Here is a 15,907-nt window from a genome sequence, read left to right as displayed (position 1 = left end):
GGATGGAGCCATGCTCTACCCTTCCCCCCCTTACTTCCGGCACCCCCTAGAGGTTAGGTTAAGGCTTGACCCTAGGATATGGGAGGCTGGCCTCCCTTTTCCAGCTCCACCGCGGCCTTCCTGTAAGACCTTGGAGCGAGTCCGAGGGAGTTTCCCGCCACTTGGCCAGCGCGCACACACTGTTGTGAGGCAGTCAAGCAAAGCAGCCCGTTCCCAGCCTGCAGGCCCCTGAGTGGACGTATTTTCCCTCGCAACTTGCAAAACCAGGGATGAGGCAAAACACAAGCTAGTGCCTGAGCGGGGAATCGAGGCGCTTCCTGCAGAAAACAAGGATTAGCAGCAACCATTCCGTCGGCTATTGCCTTGCCAATGAAAGCAATTTTCCCGGCAATCAAACCTCCAGGAGTTTGTCACTAGCTCAGAAAGCAGGAGAGAAAAGTTTAGAAGGCAGGCGCACGAGGCACTGAAACTGCAGAACATTCCAGGTTTCATCGCAGGACGAGGGGACGCGGCGAGACATGGCCGCGTGTCCACGACAGAGCAAAAAGCATCAGCTGAATGTTGCTCGCTTGGCGGTGGCCTAGAGGCCAGGACAGACGAGGGGACGTGGTGTTAATCGAGGATGATCGCTGGCAGAAGGGAAGAACCTGGCCCAAAGCAGGAGAATTAGCACCAGCCGTGGAAACAGCCGTGAGAAACTGACAAGAGTTGCTCTCAGACAGCAGGGGCAGAAATCAAACGTCCGCCCGCAAATGCGGAAGTTGCTGCTTTATTTAATGGCATCGCAAGAGAGTTGGGGGGATGACGGCGAAACAGAGAGAGGGTAAGCCCACAATACTCCAGGTTAATTAATAGGCAGCAGGTTTAAAACAAACAAAAGGAAGGATTTCTTCACACAACGCACAGTCAACCTGTGGAACTCCTCGCCAGAGGATGTTGTGAAGGCCAAGACTATAACAGGGTTCAAAAAAGAACTAGATGAATTCATGGAGGATAGGTCCATCGATGGTTATTAGCCAGGATGGGCAGGAATGGTGTCCCTAGCCTCTGTTTGCCAGAAGCTGGGAATGAGCGACAGGGGATGGATCACTTGATGATTCCCTGTTCTGTTCATTCCCTCTGGGGCACCTGGCATTGGCCACTGTCAGAAGACAGGACACTGGGCTAGATGGACCTTTGGTCTGACCCAGTAGGGCCGTTCTTATGTTCCAGGGAACCCAATTAACACTGTCGTGACCACTTTACTCCCACAGATAGTTCCGTACATGATGGAGAATAATACTGGTTTAAGGCCCCTTTATACCAGTATAACTGCATCCACACTACAGTTTATATCGGTATAACTATATCGGTTAAAAACATCACATTCCTTACCCATATAGTGATACCAGGACAAAATCTATGTGTAGACCAGGCCTTACGGTTTTCTATTGCTACCCATCGTTGTGGAATTTGGGGGCCTGCTATGTGAAATGAGCAATAGCCATGACCCTAGTAGATTTCATGGCGTTCTCCATTTCTGGGGTGAAAATTCTGCCAGGGGGGGATTTGGATTTTTGAGCTTTAGTTAATTCCTGCGTTTGGAGCATGTGGGGGGGGGGGGGTGTCATGGGGCCGAAGGGCGTGTCTGTGTCATGAGTGTCAATCTGACGGTGAAAATGCTTCTTTAGGATGGATACAGATTTCCACCTAGTTTATAGCCGCTTAGCTTAAATGTCACAGGCTCTCTGTGTGACCTGATGTCTCCGACCCTCAAAGGTATTTAGGCGCCTAACTTCCGCTGATTTCAAATAAAGTTAGGGAGCTAAATACCTCTGTGGATCTGGGCCTCGGTTTCCCCATCTGTGTAATGGGGGATACCCGCATTTCCTTCCCTCACATAGGGACTGTGAGATACAGATGTTCAAAGCACTATGGGAGGGGGAAGCGCCTGACACAGAGGAAGTCCCCCGCTGCCGCGGAACCATTCAGAGCCAGTTTGAATTCAAGCCACTTCATCGTTCGCCTTCTAAGCTCCCCTTAAAACTCTCCTTTGCCCCCAAGCCCACAAAAATCTTGACAGCGGTAGCGCCTGGCACAGTGGGGGGCCTGTTCCGTGACTGGGGTGCCAAGGTGTTACCGTAATACATGTAATAGCAATAAAAATATACAGCGCCTGGCACAGTGAGGGGGCCTGTTCCGTGACTGGGGCACCAAGGTGTTACCGTAATACATGTAATAGCAATAAAAATGTACAGCGCCTGGCACAGTGGGGGGCCTGTTCCGTGACTGCGGTGCAAGTCGCTACCGTAATACATGTAATAGCAATAAATATGTACAGCACCTGGCACTGTGGGGGGCCTGTTCCATGACTGGGGCGCCAAGGCGCTACTGTAATACATGTAATAGCAATAAAAATGTACAGCGCCTGGCACAAAGGGGGCGTGGATGCTACCATAATACAAATAATAAATAATCGTTAAGGTGGGTTTGCACTCATTTAACTAAGTTGGCTTTGAATTTTGGGGGCGGGGGGTTTAGTTAAATTGGTGCAATTTTTGTGCCTAGACCAGCCCCAGGGCTAGTTCTCATCGAGTCCTGCCGGGTAGATTGCCAGGTCAATGTTTCTACTGTCAAAGCTTGCTGTGCTGCCACCTCAAACTGAGATCAGGGTCCCATGGGAGACTGCCCCTGCCCCAAACAGCTTCCAGTCTAACCGGGCAAAGGCACAGTTACTGTACAGATTGGGGGGGGGGGACCCAGGCCTAGAAAGATGAAGTAACTTGCCAAAGGTCACACAGGGAAGCTGTAGCAGAGGTGGGGAGTGACCCTTGGTCTCCTGCATCCCTCGCCAGTGCTTTAACCACAGCGTAAGGCTACTTCTGTCCTATCGCCCCCTCTTCCTGAGGTCCACGTGATTTCACGGCCCCTCTCCAGCACCAGTTTTATACCGGCACCCAGTACAGGGTCATCAACCAGGTTTGAACCTGCCCAGATTGTCTCCTTGTCCTCCCTCTCTGTCTGTCTCTACCTCGTCTCGTGCCTAGCACGGGCCTCCACCACTCAAGCTAATAGAGTCACTCCCAGAGCTGCCAGCGGTAGTAGACTGTTACCAGCTTGCAAGAAATTGTTGTTCTTCCCATTTGGCAGCTGGGGCGGACTGAGTTTAATTTCTCAGGGTGTCTGGATCCATTGTAAAGAAGCCAAACGGGGTGAGGGCACCCACCCCAATTTCATTTCCCTTTGCGAGTCACCTTTAACACTGCCGCTCTGCAAACTCGGGGGATGTTTAACCCCTTCCCCGGCGCTGCTAGATGGGCCAGGCGGATAACAGTCCATATATAGAAATCAAGGCCCTCACGCCGGTCTCTAAAGCCGACTCCTGTTCTCGGCCCCTTTTCCCTTCCAGGAAGCTCACCCAGAACTGCCTATACCCAAAGTAGAAAGGGTTCAGAGATAGTTTACTGCCTCTACCTGCTGCGGCGACCCCTGGGGGGGACCCCGGCTACACAGATGGGGCCTCCGACCAGCAGCAAAAATCTAGCCTCTGCGCTGGAATCAAAGCTGGATTCAGCTGGAATCACAGCCTGTGAAAGTAACAAGCAAGGGCAGTTCCTTGTGCACAGGGGGAAGGAGAGGTCCTATGGGAATATCACAGCAAGCCAAGCCAAGCGCTACGCCGCCCGCTCTTGGACCTATATGCTGTTCAGGATGGATCCAGTCCCGGGTTTCCTCAAGGCAAGGGATTTGATGCTGCCCGATTTCTCCTCTTCCTCGTAGTACCCCCGTTTCATCGTGGCCGTCAGGTACTTGAACAGACTCTGCAAGGGAAAGGGAGAGAGAATGCACAAGGGGTGAAGCAGGCCTGGCCGGGCGGCTGGTTCGTGCATGGTCGCCCTGGCGCCAGGGAGGTGCCTTTTGCCCTCCCTGTGACAATCCACTCATATCTGGCTAAGTTAGAAGCTTTTGGGGGGCGGGGAGGAATCTCAGTTCGCATGTGCTCAGTAGAGACTGGTTAGAGTTTGGCAACTAAATTCCCCAAAGATTCCGTCTGCATTGAGCATGCTCCAGCTCCCGACAGAGTAACTGAGCATGCTCCAGCCCAAGGCTGCAGGGGCTGGGCAGGACAGTCCCTCTGCGTGATCTGTATCATAATACAGCCCCCTTTGCACTCCCTGAATACACCGTGCAGGGCCTAGCCCAGTCCCCTATGGGCCCTGGGGGGGCAGCGAATAGCCACAGCACAGTGCGCTCCGGCCACGCCCCCGATCCGCCCCTCGTGGGCCCTGGGGAGGCCTGTATGGGGTGGATCATCAGTGGACCATTTCAATCCACATCAAGGCCCCTGGATGCTGCCAGAGCAGCCTATGTGTTGCTGAGAACTGGGCTCCAAACCCACTACTAGGCCAACCAGGAGGGCAAAGCCCCCCCATAAGCCCCCCAAGCGGCCGCGTCTAGTTCCCCTCTGGCTGCAGCTGACGGCGGGAGCCCCACACAAAGGGCTCAGGGCAGGATGAAGGGGTCCAGCCCACCCAGGCGCGGACGGGACCTCTGCCAGCGGCAGCATGGGAGAGGGCCAACCGCGGAGCTGCTCCCTACCTGCCAGGCCTCCTCCACTTCCGGCGTCCAGCGCTCCTTGAGGATGGGCTGCACCGTGCTGATGAACTGGATGCCCACGTACTGGAAACAGAGAGCCGAGGCGGGGTCAGAGGGAGGCGCCAGCCCCAGCCCTTCCCTGCCCGGGCTACAGATGGATCCGGACGTGGCTGGGCACTGCCGTCCACACAGCTTGCTAGTCCATACTAGCAAATTGCTGGGGGGAAGTGGTTCATACTGGGATGTGCTGGGAAAAGCGGTTTGCACTGGTGGATTGTGGGGAAATCGGTTCGCACCAGGGTATACTGGGACTGGGAAAATTGGTTCCTCCTGGTGAACGGTGGAAAACGCCATTTGTACTGGAGCATGAAGGGGGGGAGGGGGGAAGCAGTTTGTACCAGTGCATGCTGGGGAAATCGGTTCGAACTGGTGAACTGTGGGGGAACAGTGGTTTGTACTGGAGTATGCTGGGAAAAGCGGTTCGTCCTAGTGAATTGTGGGAAAAGCTGTTCACACTGGAGCATGCTGGGGGGAAAAGCCATTTGTACAAGTGCATGCTGGGAAAAAAAGCAGGTTGTACCTGTGCATGCTGGGAAAATTGCTTTGTACTGGAATGTGCTGGGGAAATTGCTCCCATCCTGCCACTATGGTGCAATGCACTCTGGGATACCCTCCTGCACAGAACTGCAGAGCCTGGTTCCAAACACCCACGGGGGTAAGCAGATCCCACAGGAGCTCCTCCCACTCCCCACAGAATGGGGAGGTCCGCCCCCTACCCTGCTGCCGGGTCCCTGGGGCGCTCACCTCATAGTACTTGGGAGGGGCGTTGTATCTGTAGTGACTCCTGCCGAGCTCGAAGGCCAGCTGTTCCAGCTTGTCCTCTTGGTCCAGCCGGGCCACGCTTTTCTCAATGAAGGACATCACCCTGGGGTGGGGGAGAATCAAGCATTGGATTGGGGGCGTGGCTGCATCGCTCCCCAGGGGTCAGAGAAGTATGTGGGAGATGTGCCATACTCTGCCAACATCCAGCCCTCTAGCCTGCCAAAGCTGGCTGCTTCAGAGGGGGAGCCCACCTTACACCAGGAGAAATTCCTTCCTGACCCCCTCCAGCACCAATGCCCTGATGCATGAACATGAAGAACCCTCAGGCCGCATGTGCAGAGGCTCTGAGCCTTGGTAGCTGCCACTGGCTGCACAGTGAGTTGTGGGTGCTCAGCACCTCTGTAAAGCAAGCCCCTGGCACAGGTCTAGCTTCCCCAGCGTCAACCTGGCTCAGTAACGTTCTTTGGCAGGGAGTTCCACAGGCTAACAAGGGCTGGTCTGCAGACGTCAGGGCCTTGTTCTTCAGACAGTAATAATATCCATCTAGCAAATTAACTGACTAACCAGCTCCCCCCAGCCCCCCACAGTTCTGTTCCCAGCCCCCCAAAGCTCCCCCTGGCTCCTCTCCAACCCCTCCAACTTTCTTCCCATGCCCCCCACCCCATACCATGGTTGGGCACCCCTTATGGGACTGACTCCAGCCCTTACCCTCCCTGTATCAGACCACTCTCATTTCCATGGCTTGATTACTTTACCATTCAAAACCGGGTCTGGTGGGAGAGCCCACCCCCGTTTTGGGGAGCAGCTCCCCTTCCCACGTTAGCCAGCATGGGGAGGTGAGACGCCGCTCCCCGCCCAGATCCAGGAACAAACCCAGGAGTCCTGGTTCCCAGCCTCTTTCCTGCTCTAACCACTAGACCCCACTCCCCTCCTCTCGGAGATCCAGGAATAGAACCCAGGAGTCCTGATTCCCAGCCTCTTTCCTGCTCTAACCATTAGACCCCACTGCCCTCACCTCTGAGATCCAAGAACAAACCCAGGAGTCCTGGTTCCCAGCCTCTCTCCTGCTCTGACCACTAGACCCCACTCCCCTCACCTCTGAGATCCAGGAATAGAACCCAGGAGTCCTGGTTCCTGTCACTCAGCCACTTGCATTAGCCTTGTGCCCCAAGGGCCGCGCCCTCACAGACCCAGGAGCTCGGGCCTGGCGCGGTAGCGGGTTCCCTGGCACCCCCACAGGGACCCACCTCAGGCCATGGGCTCGCAGCTCCTTGTTCATCTTGAGCTGCTCCAGGTCCTCGATGTCCCGGAAGAGGAAGAAGACGTCTTTGCACTCGGGGTGGGTCTCGAATAACCTGAGCGGGGGAGGGGAGACAGACTCAGGGGGATCGGGCACGCACACGAGCCGTTTCACTGGGTCTTTTTGTACCACAGGGCAGCTGGGCGACGTGCACGGGCGCGACCCCTAGTGGTGGTGTCAAAATAACCCTCTGCCACGTATCCTGCCCCTTCCCCCTCCACAGCACATTGCAAAGGTGGGAGCCGGTCACCTGCCTGCGCGGATGGCAATATGGGAAGTGACTTGACCTCGGAAGTGACCAGGAGAGAACCCAGGAATCCTGACTAAGTGCCCCTCTGTAACTGGCAGAGCAGCCCTCCCCTCCCAGAGCAGAACCCAGGAGTCCTGGCTCCCAGCCCCCCCGCTGTAACCACTAGACCCCACTCCCCTCCCAGAGCCAGGCGCGAACACTAAGCCCGAGCCCCCATTCTAGGGGCTCAGACCACACACCTTTTCACAGGGTTTGGTGAGATACTGGAATTCCCTTTTATCATTCATTACCCGTATTACTGTCATGTCGAGAGGTGCCAAGCAAGACTGGGGCCTCACTGTGCCAGGCAGTGCCAAGACCTCAGTCGCTGTGTGTCCGGGCAGCGCCCGGCGCGACGGGGCCCCAATCTCGGTCACTGTGTGTCCGGGCAGCGCCCGGCCCGACGTGGCCCCGATCTCGGTCACTGTGTGTCTGTGCAGCGCCCGGCCCGACAGGGCCCTGATCTCGGTCACTGTGTGTCTGGGCAGCGCCCGGCCCGATGGGGCCCCGATCTCCGTCGCTGTGTGTCTGGGCGGCGCCCGGCCCGACGGGGCCCTGATCTCAGTCACTGTGTGTCTGGGCAGCGCCCGGCGCGACGGGGCCCTGATATCGGTTGCTGTGTGTCTGGGTGGCGCCCGGCGCGACGGGGCCCTGATCTCGGCCACTGTGTGTCTGGGCAGCGCCCGGCGCGACGGGGTCCTGATCTCGGTCGCTGTGTGTCTGGCCAGCGCCCGGCGCGACGGGGTCCTGATCTCGGTCACTGTGTGTCTGGGCAGCGCCCGGCGCGACGGGGCCCCGATCTCGGTCACTGTGTGTCTGGGCAGCGCCCGGCGCGATGGGGCCCCGATCTCGGTCACTGTGTGTCTGGGCAGCGCCCGGCGCGACAGGGCCCTGATCTCGGTCACTGTGTGTCTGGGCAGCGCCCGGCGCGATGGGGCCCCGATCTCGGTCGCTGTGTGTCTGGGCGGCGCCCGGCCCGACGGGGCCCTGATCTCGGTCCCTGTGTGTCTGGCCAGCGCCCGGCCCGACGGGGCCCTGATATCGGTTGCTGTGTGTCTGGGTGGCGCCCGGCGCGACCGGGCCCTGATCTCGGTCCCTGTGTGTCTGGCCAGCGCCCGGCCCGACGGGGCCCTGATTCAGTCGCTGTGTGTCTGGGCAGCGCCCGGCCCGACGGGGCCCTGATATCGGTTGCTGTGTGTCTGGGCAGCGCCCGGCCCGACGGGGCCCTGATCTCGGTCGCTGTGTGTCTGGGCGACGCCCGGCGCGACGGGACCCTGATCTCGGTCACTGTGTGTCTGGGCAGCGCCCGGCCCGACGGCGCCCCAATCTCAGATGCAGCCTGTGGGTGCTACCGTAATCCAGTAGCCCTAATGTAGACAGACTGGATAAGAAGGCTCCTGTCCGCTTGCGGGGACCCATTTTGCCGAGCCCAACAGAAATAAACGCACAGCTGGGCTAACGCTCCGCACGAACCGCTTCGGGGGATGCTCCGCAAGCATCCGTGCTAAACACAGTGCTCTTGGGCGAGTGATTGCTCTGCACAGGGGAGCTCTGGGAGAGCCATCTGTCAGCACCTCGCCCCATGCGGCACGGAGGGGAGGGAACCCGATTCACAGCTGCTTGTGCTCAGTGGAAGGCAGCAGCGAATTCCAGGCAGCGGTGCCACAGGCTTTGAGGCTTGTTGGCTTTTGCCGGCTAAGCAGAGTCCGGCCCGATCAGTATCAGAAATGTCGGGTTGGCAGGGACCTCAGGAGGTCGTCAGATCCAGTCCCCTGCGCTGAGGCCGGACCGAGTAAACCTAGGCCAGCCCCAACCGGGGTTTGTCCATCCAGTTCTGAAAAACCTCCAGTGACGGGGATCCCACAACCTCCCTTGGGAGCCTGTTCCGGAGCTTCACTCCCCGGAGAGTTAGAAAGTTTCTCCTAATATCTCACTTCAATCTCCCTGGCTGTGGATTAACCCGTTAGGTCTTGTCCTGCCGTCAGCGGACATGGAGAACAGCTGATCCTCGTCCTCTTTCGAACAGCCCTTAACGTATCTGACGACTGTTCTCAGATCCCCCCTTCAGTCTTTTTTCTCAAGACTAAACAGGCCCAGTTTTTTTAACCTCTCCTCCTAGGGCAGGTTTGCTGAACCTTGGATCCTTTTTGTTGCTCTCCTCTGGCCTCTCTCCAATTTGCCCACGTCTCTCCTAAAGCGCGGCGCCCAGAACTGGACACCGTCCTCCAGCTGTGGCCTGGCCCCAGCTGAGGCCCAGACTCACTCACTGAGCATCAGGACTCCTGGGTCCCGTCCCCAGCTGTGGCCCGGACTCCCCGTGAGCGTCGGGACTCCTGGATTCCCTCCCCAGCTGTGGCCCGGACTCCCTGTGAGCGTCAGGACTCCTGGGTCCCCTCCCCAGCTGTGGCCCGGACTCCCCGTGAGCGTCAGGACTCCTGGGTTCCCTCCCCAGCTGTGGCCTGGACTCCCTGTGAGCATCAGGACTCCTGGGTCCCCTCCCCAGCTGTGCCCCGGACTCCCCGTGAGCGTCAGGACTCCTGGGTCCCATCCCCAGCTGTGGCTCGGACTCCCCGTGAGCGTCAGGACTCCTGGGTTCCCTCCCCAGCTGTGGCCTGGACTCCCTGTGAGCATCAGGACTCCTGGGTCCCCTCCCCAGCTGTGCCCCGGACTCCCCGTGAGCGTCAGGACTCCTGGGTCCCATCCCCAGCTGTGGCTCGGACTCCCCGTGAGCGTCAGGACTCCTGGGTCCCCTCCCCAGCTGTGGCCCGGACTCCCCGTGAGCGTCAGGACTCCTGGGTCCCCTCCCCAGCTGTGGCCCGGACTCCCCGTGAGCGTCGGGACTCCTGGGTTCCCTCCCCAGCTGTGGCCCGGACTCCCCGTGAGCGTCAGGACTCCTGGGTTCCCTCCCCAGCTGTGGCCCGGACTCCCCGTGAGCGTCAGGACTCCTGGGTCCCGTCCCCAGCTGTGGCCCGGACTCCCCGTGAGCGTCGGGACTCCTGGGTTCCCTCCCCAGCTGTGGCCCGGACTCCCCGTGAGCGTCGGGACTCCTGGGTTCCCTCCCCAGCTGTGGCCTGGACTCCCTGTGAGCATCAGGACTCCTGGGTCCCCTCCCCAGCTGTGCCCCGGACTCCCCGTGAGCGTCAGGACTCCTGGGTCCCATCCCCAGCTGTGGCTCGGACTCCCCGTGAGCGTCAGGACTCCTGGGTCCCCTCCCCAGCTGTGGCCCAGACTCCCCGTGAGCGTCAGGACTCCTGGGTCCCCTCCCCAGCTGTGGCCCGGACTCCCTGTGAGGTTCAGGACTCCTGGGTCCTCTCCCCAGCTGTGCCCCGGACTCCCCGTGAGCGTCAGGACTCCTGGGTCCCATCCCCGGCTGTGGCTCGGACTCCCCGTGAGCGTCAGGACTCCTGGGTCCCCTCCCCAGCTGTGGCCCAGACTCCCCGTGAGCGTCAGGACTCCTGGGTCCCCTCCCCAGCTGTGGCCCGGACTCCCTGTGAGGTTCAGGACTCCTGGGTCCTCTCCCCAGCTGTGCCTCAGACTTGCTGTGTGACTGTGGGCAAGCTCTTTCACCGCTCCATGCCTCAGTTTCCCCATCAGTAAAAGCAGGTCACGTCCTGGGGTCTGTGAGATTTCCTTCCGCTGTTTGTGAAGTGCTTTGAGATGCCTGGATTTAAGGCCCCCTATGACATGCCCAGTCTAATGGTCTGTGATTATGCTCTGAGCAAATTCAGTGAAAGGGAATCACGGGCAATTCCTCGCTGGGGGCTAACTCCTCAGCCTCTGCGAGACCCGGCAAGTCCCCAGAGAGGCGCTGCGCTATAGAACTCGGCTCCGCATGCTCCAAAAGCCCAGAAGTGGAAAATCCCCACTGGCTCAGAGCAGTAGAGGGGTTTATGACACATAGTTTGGCCGATTCAGTCGGTGGGCAGAGCAGCCCCGATGCAGCAGCTGGTGGATCCACGGCCTGCACTTTCGTTTATTTGTGAGGGCGGGGGCGGGGGGACGGGACTTGGTGCTGGTTAATTATGAACCTTTATGCAAAGTAGCCCAATAAAGGAGAGGAGGAAAAGCCGCACGGATGAAATAAAACTCCCCCCCACCCCCTCCTGGCTTCCACCGGGATCCGCAGGGCTGCCCACTGGGGAGGAAAGCTAATTGGCGCCCCGGCGCCTGGGGGTGCCACAGAAGTGGGTGACCCCCTGGGCCGTGCCCTTTCTGCAGACCTGATCGTGCCACGGTTTATTGCTGGCGCTGCAACGGGGCTGGCGGGGGTGGGAGGCTGTGTTGGTGCAGAATCCGGTTGCTAAGACGGAGCGGAAGGCGGTCGTCATGTCAGGGCTCCTGGTTCGTCGCACTGCAGAATCCAACCCCGGGGCGGCTGGTCCTTTAAGTGGGGGGAGAGGGGGCAGCTGTCTTGTGCCAGCCTCAGCTCACCTCTCCAGGTGGAGGGGAGGGAGCGCTTGGGGGAAGGGCCGGGTCTAGGACCAAGGAGAGTTCGCCTGGGAATGCAGCCCCATGGGTGGAGAAGACCAGGGAGCTGGGGGAGCAAACCCCCAGCAGGATAGAAGGAGACGGGCCTGAGATACCAAGGCCTGGGGAGTGAGAGTAGAACAGAAATCAATGTGGCCTAGTGGATTGACCCTTCCCCTGCCTCGTGCCTCAGTTTCCCCATCTGTCAAATGGGGATAACGCCACTGACCTCTGTTGTAAAGTCCTTTGAGATCCAGCTGGATGGGGCGAGCTAGGGCGCGGGAACCCGTGACTTCGAAAGAAACACACCTCAGGCCAGGATGAGAAGGGGCTGCAATCTTTGAGCCACTGGCCGGCGAGAACAGAGGACTGGGATGTCAGGGTTCGTAAGCCGTGCGGTTGTCAGGCAAACACAGGCCTTTTACCCTACAACACTGGCCCCGGGCACGCTGTGGGAAGGGCTCTCCCCTACAGTCCTGCCTGCCAGATGCACCCTGTCCTACTAGGGAACGGGATAGAGCACAGGGCGACTGGCTTCTATCCCTGGCTTTGCCACTGATCTGTTGGGTGACTGGGGGCCAGTCATTTGCCATCTCCGTGCCTCAGTTTCCCCTCCCAACCTTTGGGTATTTAGATTGTGAGCTCTTTAGGGCAGGTACTAGCTTTCACTGGATGTCTGTGCAGCGCCCGGTGCGACGGGGCCCTGATCTCGGCCGGGGTCTGCGCAGCGCCCGGCGCGACGGGGCCCTGATCTTGGCTGGGGTCTGCGCAGCGCCCGGCGCGACGGGGCCCTGATCTCGGTCGGTGTGTGTCTGGGCAGCGCCCGGCGCGACGGGACCCCAATCTCGGTCGCTGTGTGTCTGGGCGGCGTCCGGCACGATGGTGGCCTGATCTCGGTCACTGTGTGTCTGGGCAGCACCCGGCGCGACGGGGTCCCGATCTCGCCCGGGGTCTGCGCCGTGCAATTTGCATCCTTCTCCTAATGAATCTATAAGGGGCACGAGGCCAAAGTTAAGGGGTGCTGAGATCCAGCCCGCCAGCTCCAGCTCTAACCACAGCCTTCGTTTCCCAGCAGGCCCTAATGACCCTCATTTGGCAGCTGATGCGATCGGACAGGCTTGCCGTGTTTCCAATCAATTTGCTGTTTCCCCTATTGGATTAGCCAGGAGCCCTGCAGGCGGGTAATTGGAGTAATTGATGCCATATGGAACACAGGACGGGCTCTGCTGCCATGGGAGAGGGGCCGGAGTTCCCAGCTAAACAGCCAAGGGGGTGGGGGTTACAGATCACGCTGCCCGGGGAAAGTTAAACCTGGCTGGTGCCTCTTCTCCCTTCCTGGTGGAGGAACGCAGCCTGAAAGAGGCCCGTTTCTCTGCCCCAACGCCTCTGGGCCTGGCTCTCCGTCCCGCTCAGCGCCCTTTGCCCCGCTCTGGCAGCCCGAACGGCCCATGAGCATCTCCCCAGGGTGGGGGGCTTCCCCAGCTGGTGTGGCGCTGGCGTACAGCCTCCTGTCTAGGGGCGTGGCCAGAGCGCCCTGCGCTGTGGCTAGTCTCTGTCCTCCGGGGAATTCGGCCAACATCCGCGTCGCCAACTGTTGTGATTTCGTCAGGAGTCTCCTGATATCTGGGGTCTTTTCCCAAAGTCCCAGCTGCGGGAGGCAGGGGATTTCGGGAGTCCCTCGGCTCTCGTTTTAAACAGAAATGACACTCGCTCCTCCCGGCGGCAGCGCAAAGCTGGGGAACGCCGCGATGGAGAGCCCAGAATCTGTCCTCTCCTTTCAAATCTCGGGGGGGGGGGTTTAAGCCACGCTGGTGATTTGGGGGACCTTAGCGCTGGCGAAGCTGCGACTACTCGCTGACTCCAGGGGAAAGTGCCTGGGGTACCTTAACGGGCTGGCACTGAGGCACGTGGGCCGGGGTGGGCGCAAGCCCCCGGGCCACCCAGCCTGTGCCTGCTCTGTGGATGAGTGGCAGCTGGCAGGCTGAGGGTCAGACTTCCCCAGCGCTAAGTATCCACCTGTCCCCTCTGACCTCCCCCCTCCAGTGCTTGATCCAGCCAAACGAAGCAGCAACTCCTGGTCAGTTGCCACCTCACCGGCCCTAGGGACCCCAAAGGGGTCTGATCTCTGGCCTGCTTCTCCACCTCAGCCACAACTAGAGCATAGCACTTTGCTCCCCCACCCACCCGCCCCCCGCAGTCACTTGGACACTGCCAGATGCAAAGCAGATCTGGCTACCGCCAGGTCAGAGAGACACAAACGCTAAGCAAGAGCAGGTGCCAGCACTCCCCCAGTACGACCAAAGCACAGTGCACTGTGGCTATTCTCTGCCCCCACAAGGCCAATAGGGGCGGATCAGGGCTGTGGCCAGAGCGGGGGGGGGACTGGACTAGGAGGCAGGACTCCTGGGTTCTCTCCCTGGCTCTGGGAGGGGAGTGGGGTCTAGTGGTTAGAGCAGGGGGGCTGGGTGTCAGGCCTCCTGGGTTCTCTCCCCACTCTGGGAAGGGAATGGGGTCTACTGGTAAGAGCAAGGGGGGGACGAGGAGGCAGGATCCTGGGTTCTCTCCCCGCTCTGGGAGGGAAGTGGGGTCTAATGGTAAGAGCAAGGGGGAGACGAGGAGGCAGGACTCCTGGGTTCTCTCCCTGCTCTGGGTGGGGAGTGGGGTCTAGTGGTTAGAGCCAAGGGGTCTGGGTGGCACGACTCCTGGGTTCTTTCTGGGAAAGGAGTGGTTAGAGTAGCAGGGCTCAGCATAAGGATTTTTGGGTTCTCGTCCCATGTCTTATAAGGGTATTTGGTCTTGTGGCTGGAGCAATGGGGGTGGGGCCTCGGAGTCAGGACTCCTGGGTTCTGTTCTGAGCCCTGTCACTAACTTTGGGCAGATCCCTCTCTGTGCCTCTGTTCCCCCCTTCTATTAGGAAGGCAATAAGGATACTGACCCTTCCTTCGAGAAGGGCTTTGAGAGCCCGGGATGAGAAGCCCCCCAGTAATCGCAAAGATTATTAATTCAGAGAGAGCCCCACAAGTGCGCTGACTGACGAGTATTTGCTTGAGCGTATTACAATCGTAAACTGCTGCTGGCTATTTCTAGCCAAGAGTCCAAAAGTGCTTTACAGACACGCATGCGTTCAGCACCACAAGCCAGTCTCCATACCTCTGGGGAAACTGAGGCAGGGAGAGGGGAGAATTGCCCAGCATCACACAGTGAGTCAGTGTCGGAACGGAACCCAGGCGTCCTGTTCTCCCCTGGGGTAACGCTCAACCCCACTCCCCTCCCAGAACTAAGTATAGAACCCAGGAGTCCTGGAACCCAGTTCCCCCTCTGCTGTACTCACTAGCCACTGTTCCTCCCCACCCCAAAGCTGGGAATAGGACCCAGGAGTCCTGGCTCCCAGCCCCTCCCAACCCCACTCCCCTCTCCCCTCCCAGAGCTGGGATAGAACCCAGGAGTCCTGGCTCCCAGCCCTCCCTCCTCTAATCACTAGACCCCACTCCCCTCCCAAAGCTGGGATAGAACCCAGTCCCCCCCCCCCCCAAACCACTAGACCCCACTCCCCTCCCAGAGGTGGGAACAGAACCCAGGAATCAAAACTGACAGCGCTTGTGTTCGAATGTGAAATGCAGGAATAAACACTGGCGCAAGGCCGGAAACAATTTGCCGCTACAAGTAAGACCCAAAGACTTGCGCCTGGGCTTCCTCCTTACAGATCAGTGGCTGATCTCGAAGGCTGGCTCCAGACCGGCACCACAGCCACACATCCCCAGCTAGTGCAAACAGGCACTAGTGGCGTCAGACCAGATCCGCAGCCAGTGTAAACAGGTTCGGCCCCATCGGAGTCAGATCCCCCAGCTGGTGTGAATGGGCCCGCGCTCCACTGGAGTCAAAGGAGCGATGCCGACTGACATCAGTTGGGGGTCTGGGCCCGTGGGTTCCTCAGTGCCCCCTTGAACACCGGAAAGCTAGACGCACGCCAGCTCCGAACACACTTGCCTTTTGGGCTCTTCTTTGCTAGAAACACGGAACTTTTTAAAGCCAAGAAACTCCCATCGGCTTCTTACCAACCAAACCAGTCGGGGGATTTTCTTCGGTGGCAAAAACTGTCCATCCCCAGGCACCCCAGAGCGAGCCGGACTCCAGGACAGCACCAGGGAGGGGAGCGGGGATGACACAGATCGGGGGCGTCTGGACCCGTGTCAACCACCCCAAACCTGCAGCTTCGCTCACCTGATAAAGACAATGATGCCGACCCGAGCGATATTGTCGTGCAGGATCCGCCAGGACTCCTGGATCCGCTCCTTCTGCGCGTCCGCCAGCGGAAAGGGACCTGCCCCCAGCCCGTCGCCTCCGTGCCCCGGTCCCGCTTTCGGCGCCGCTAGGTTTTCCGACGACGGGCTCCGCTTGGACTCCGAGATGGTCTTCCCCGGGGCGATCCCAGAACCTGACAGAGCGCACCCCAT

General features: G+C 59.4%; 1 protein-coding gene across 1 annotated transcript; it reads right to left on the bottom strand.

Moving 5' to 3' along the window:
• Nucleotides 1-3,674: 3,674 nt before the first annotated feature.
• On the bottom strand, nucleotides 3,675-15,907 carry LOC135893265 (cytoglobin-1-like). The gene is made up of 5 exons (XM_065421067.1): nucleotides 15,675-15,907; nucleotides 6,645-6,752; nucleotides 5,380-5,500; nucleotides 4,579-4,659; nucleotides 3,675-3,800 (listed from the first exon to the last, which is right to left on the bottom strand). Exons 1-5 carry the CDS (start codon nucleotides 15,905-15,907, stop codon nucleotides 3,675-3,677), a joined length of 669 nt encoding a protein of 222 aa, XP_065277139.1.

This window comes from Emys orbicularis, chromosome 21, assembly GCF_028017835.1.
Source record: "Emys orbicularis isolate rEmyOrb1 chromosome 21, rEmyOrb1.hap1, whole genome shotgun sequence".
Lineage (NCBI taxonomy): Eukaryota > Metazoa > Chordata > Testudines > Emydidae > Emys > Emys orbicularis.
The sequence above is the reverse complement of the archived record's forward strand: the minus strand, read 5'-3'. Positions and strand labels throughout refer to the sequence as shown.

Excerpts from the sequence above, each read along its gene's own strand:
- LOC135893265 (XM_065421067.1), bottom strand. The coding sequence starts at position 15,907 with ATGGGGTGCGCTCTGTCAGGTTCTGGGATCGCCCCGGGGAAGACCATC. Across the intron at positions 6,753-15,674 it reads GGCATCATTGTCTTTATCAG|GTTATTCGAGACCCACCCCG; the intron begins GTGAGCGAAGCT and ends TCCCCCGCTCAG. Across the intron at positions 4,660-5,379 it reads CCCCTCCCAAGTACTATGAG|TACGTGGGCATCCAGTTCAT; the intron begins GTGAGCGCCCCA and ends CTCTGTTTCCAG.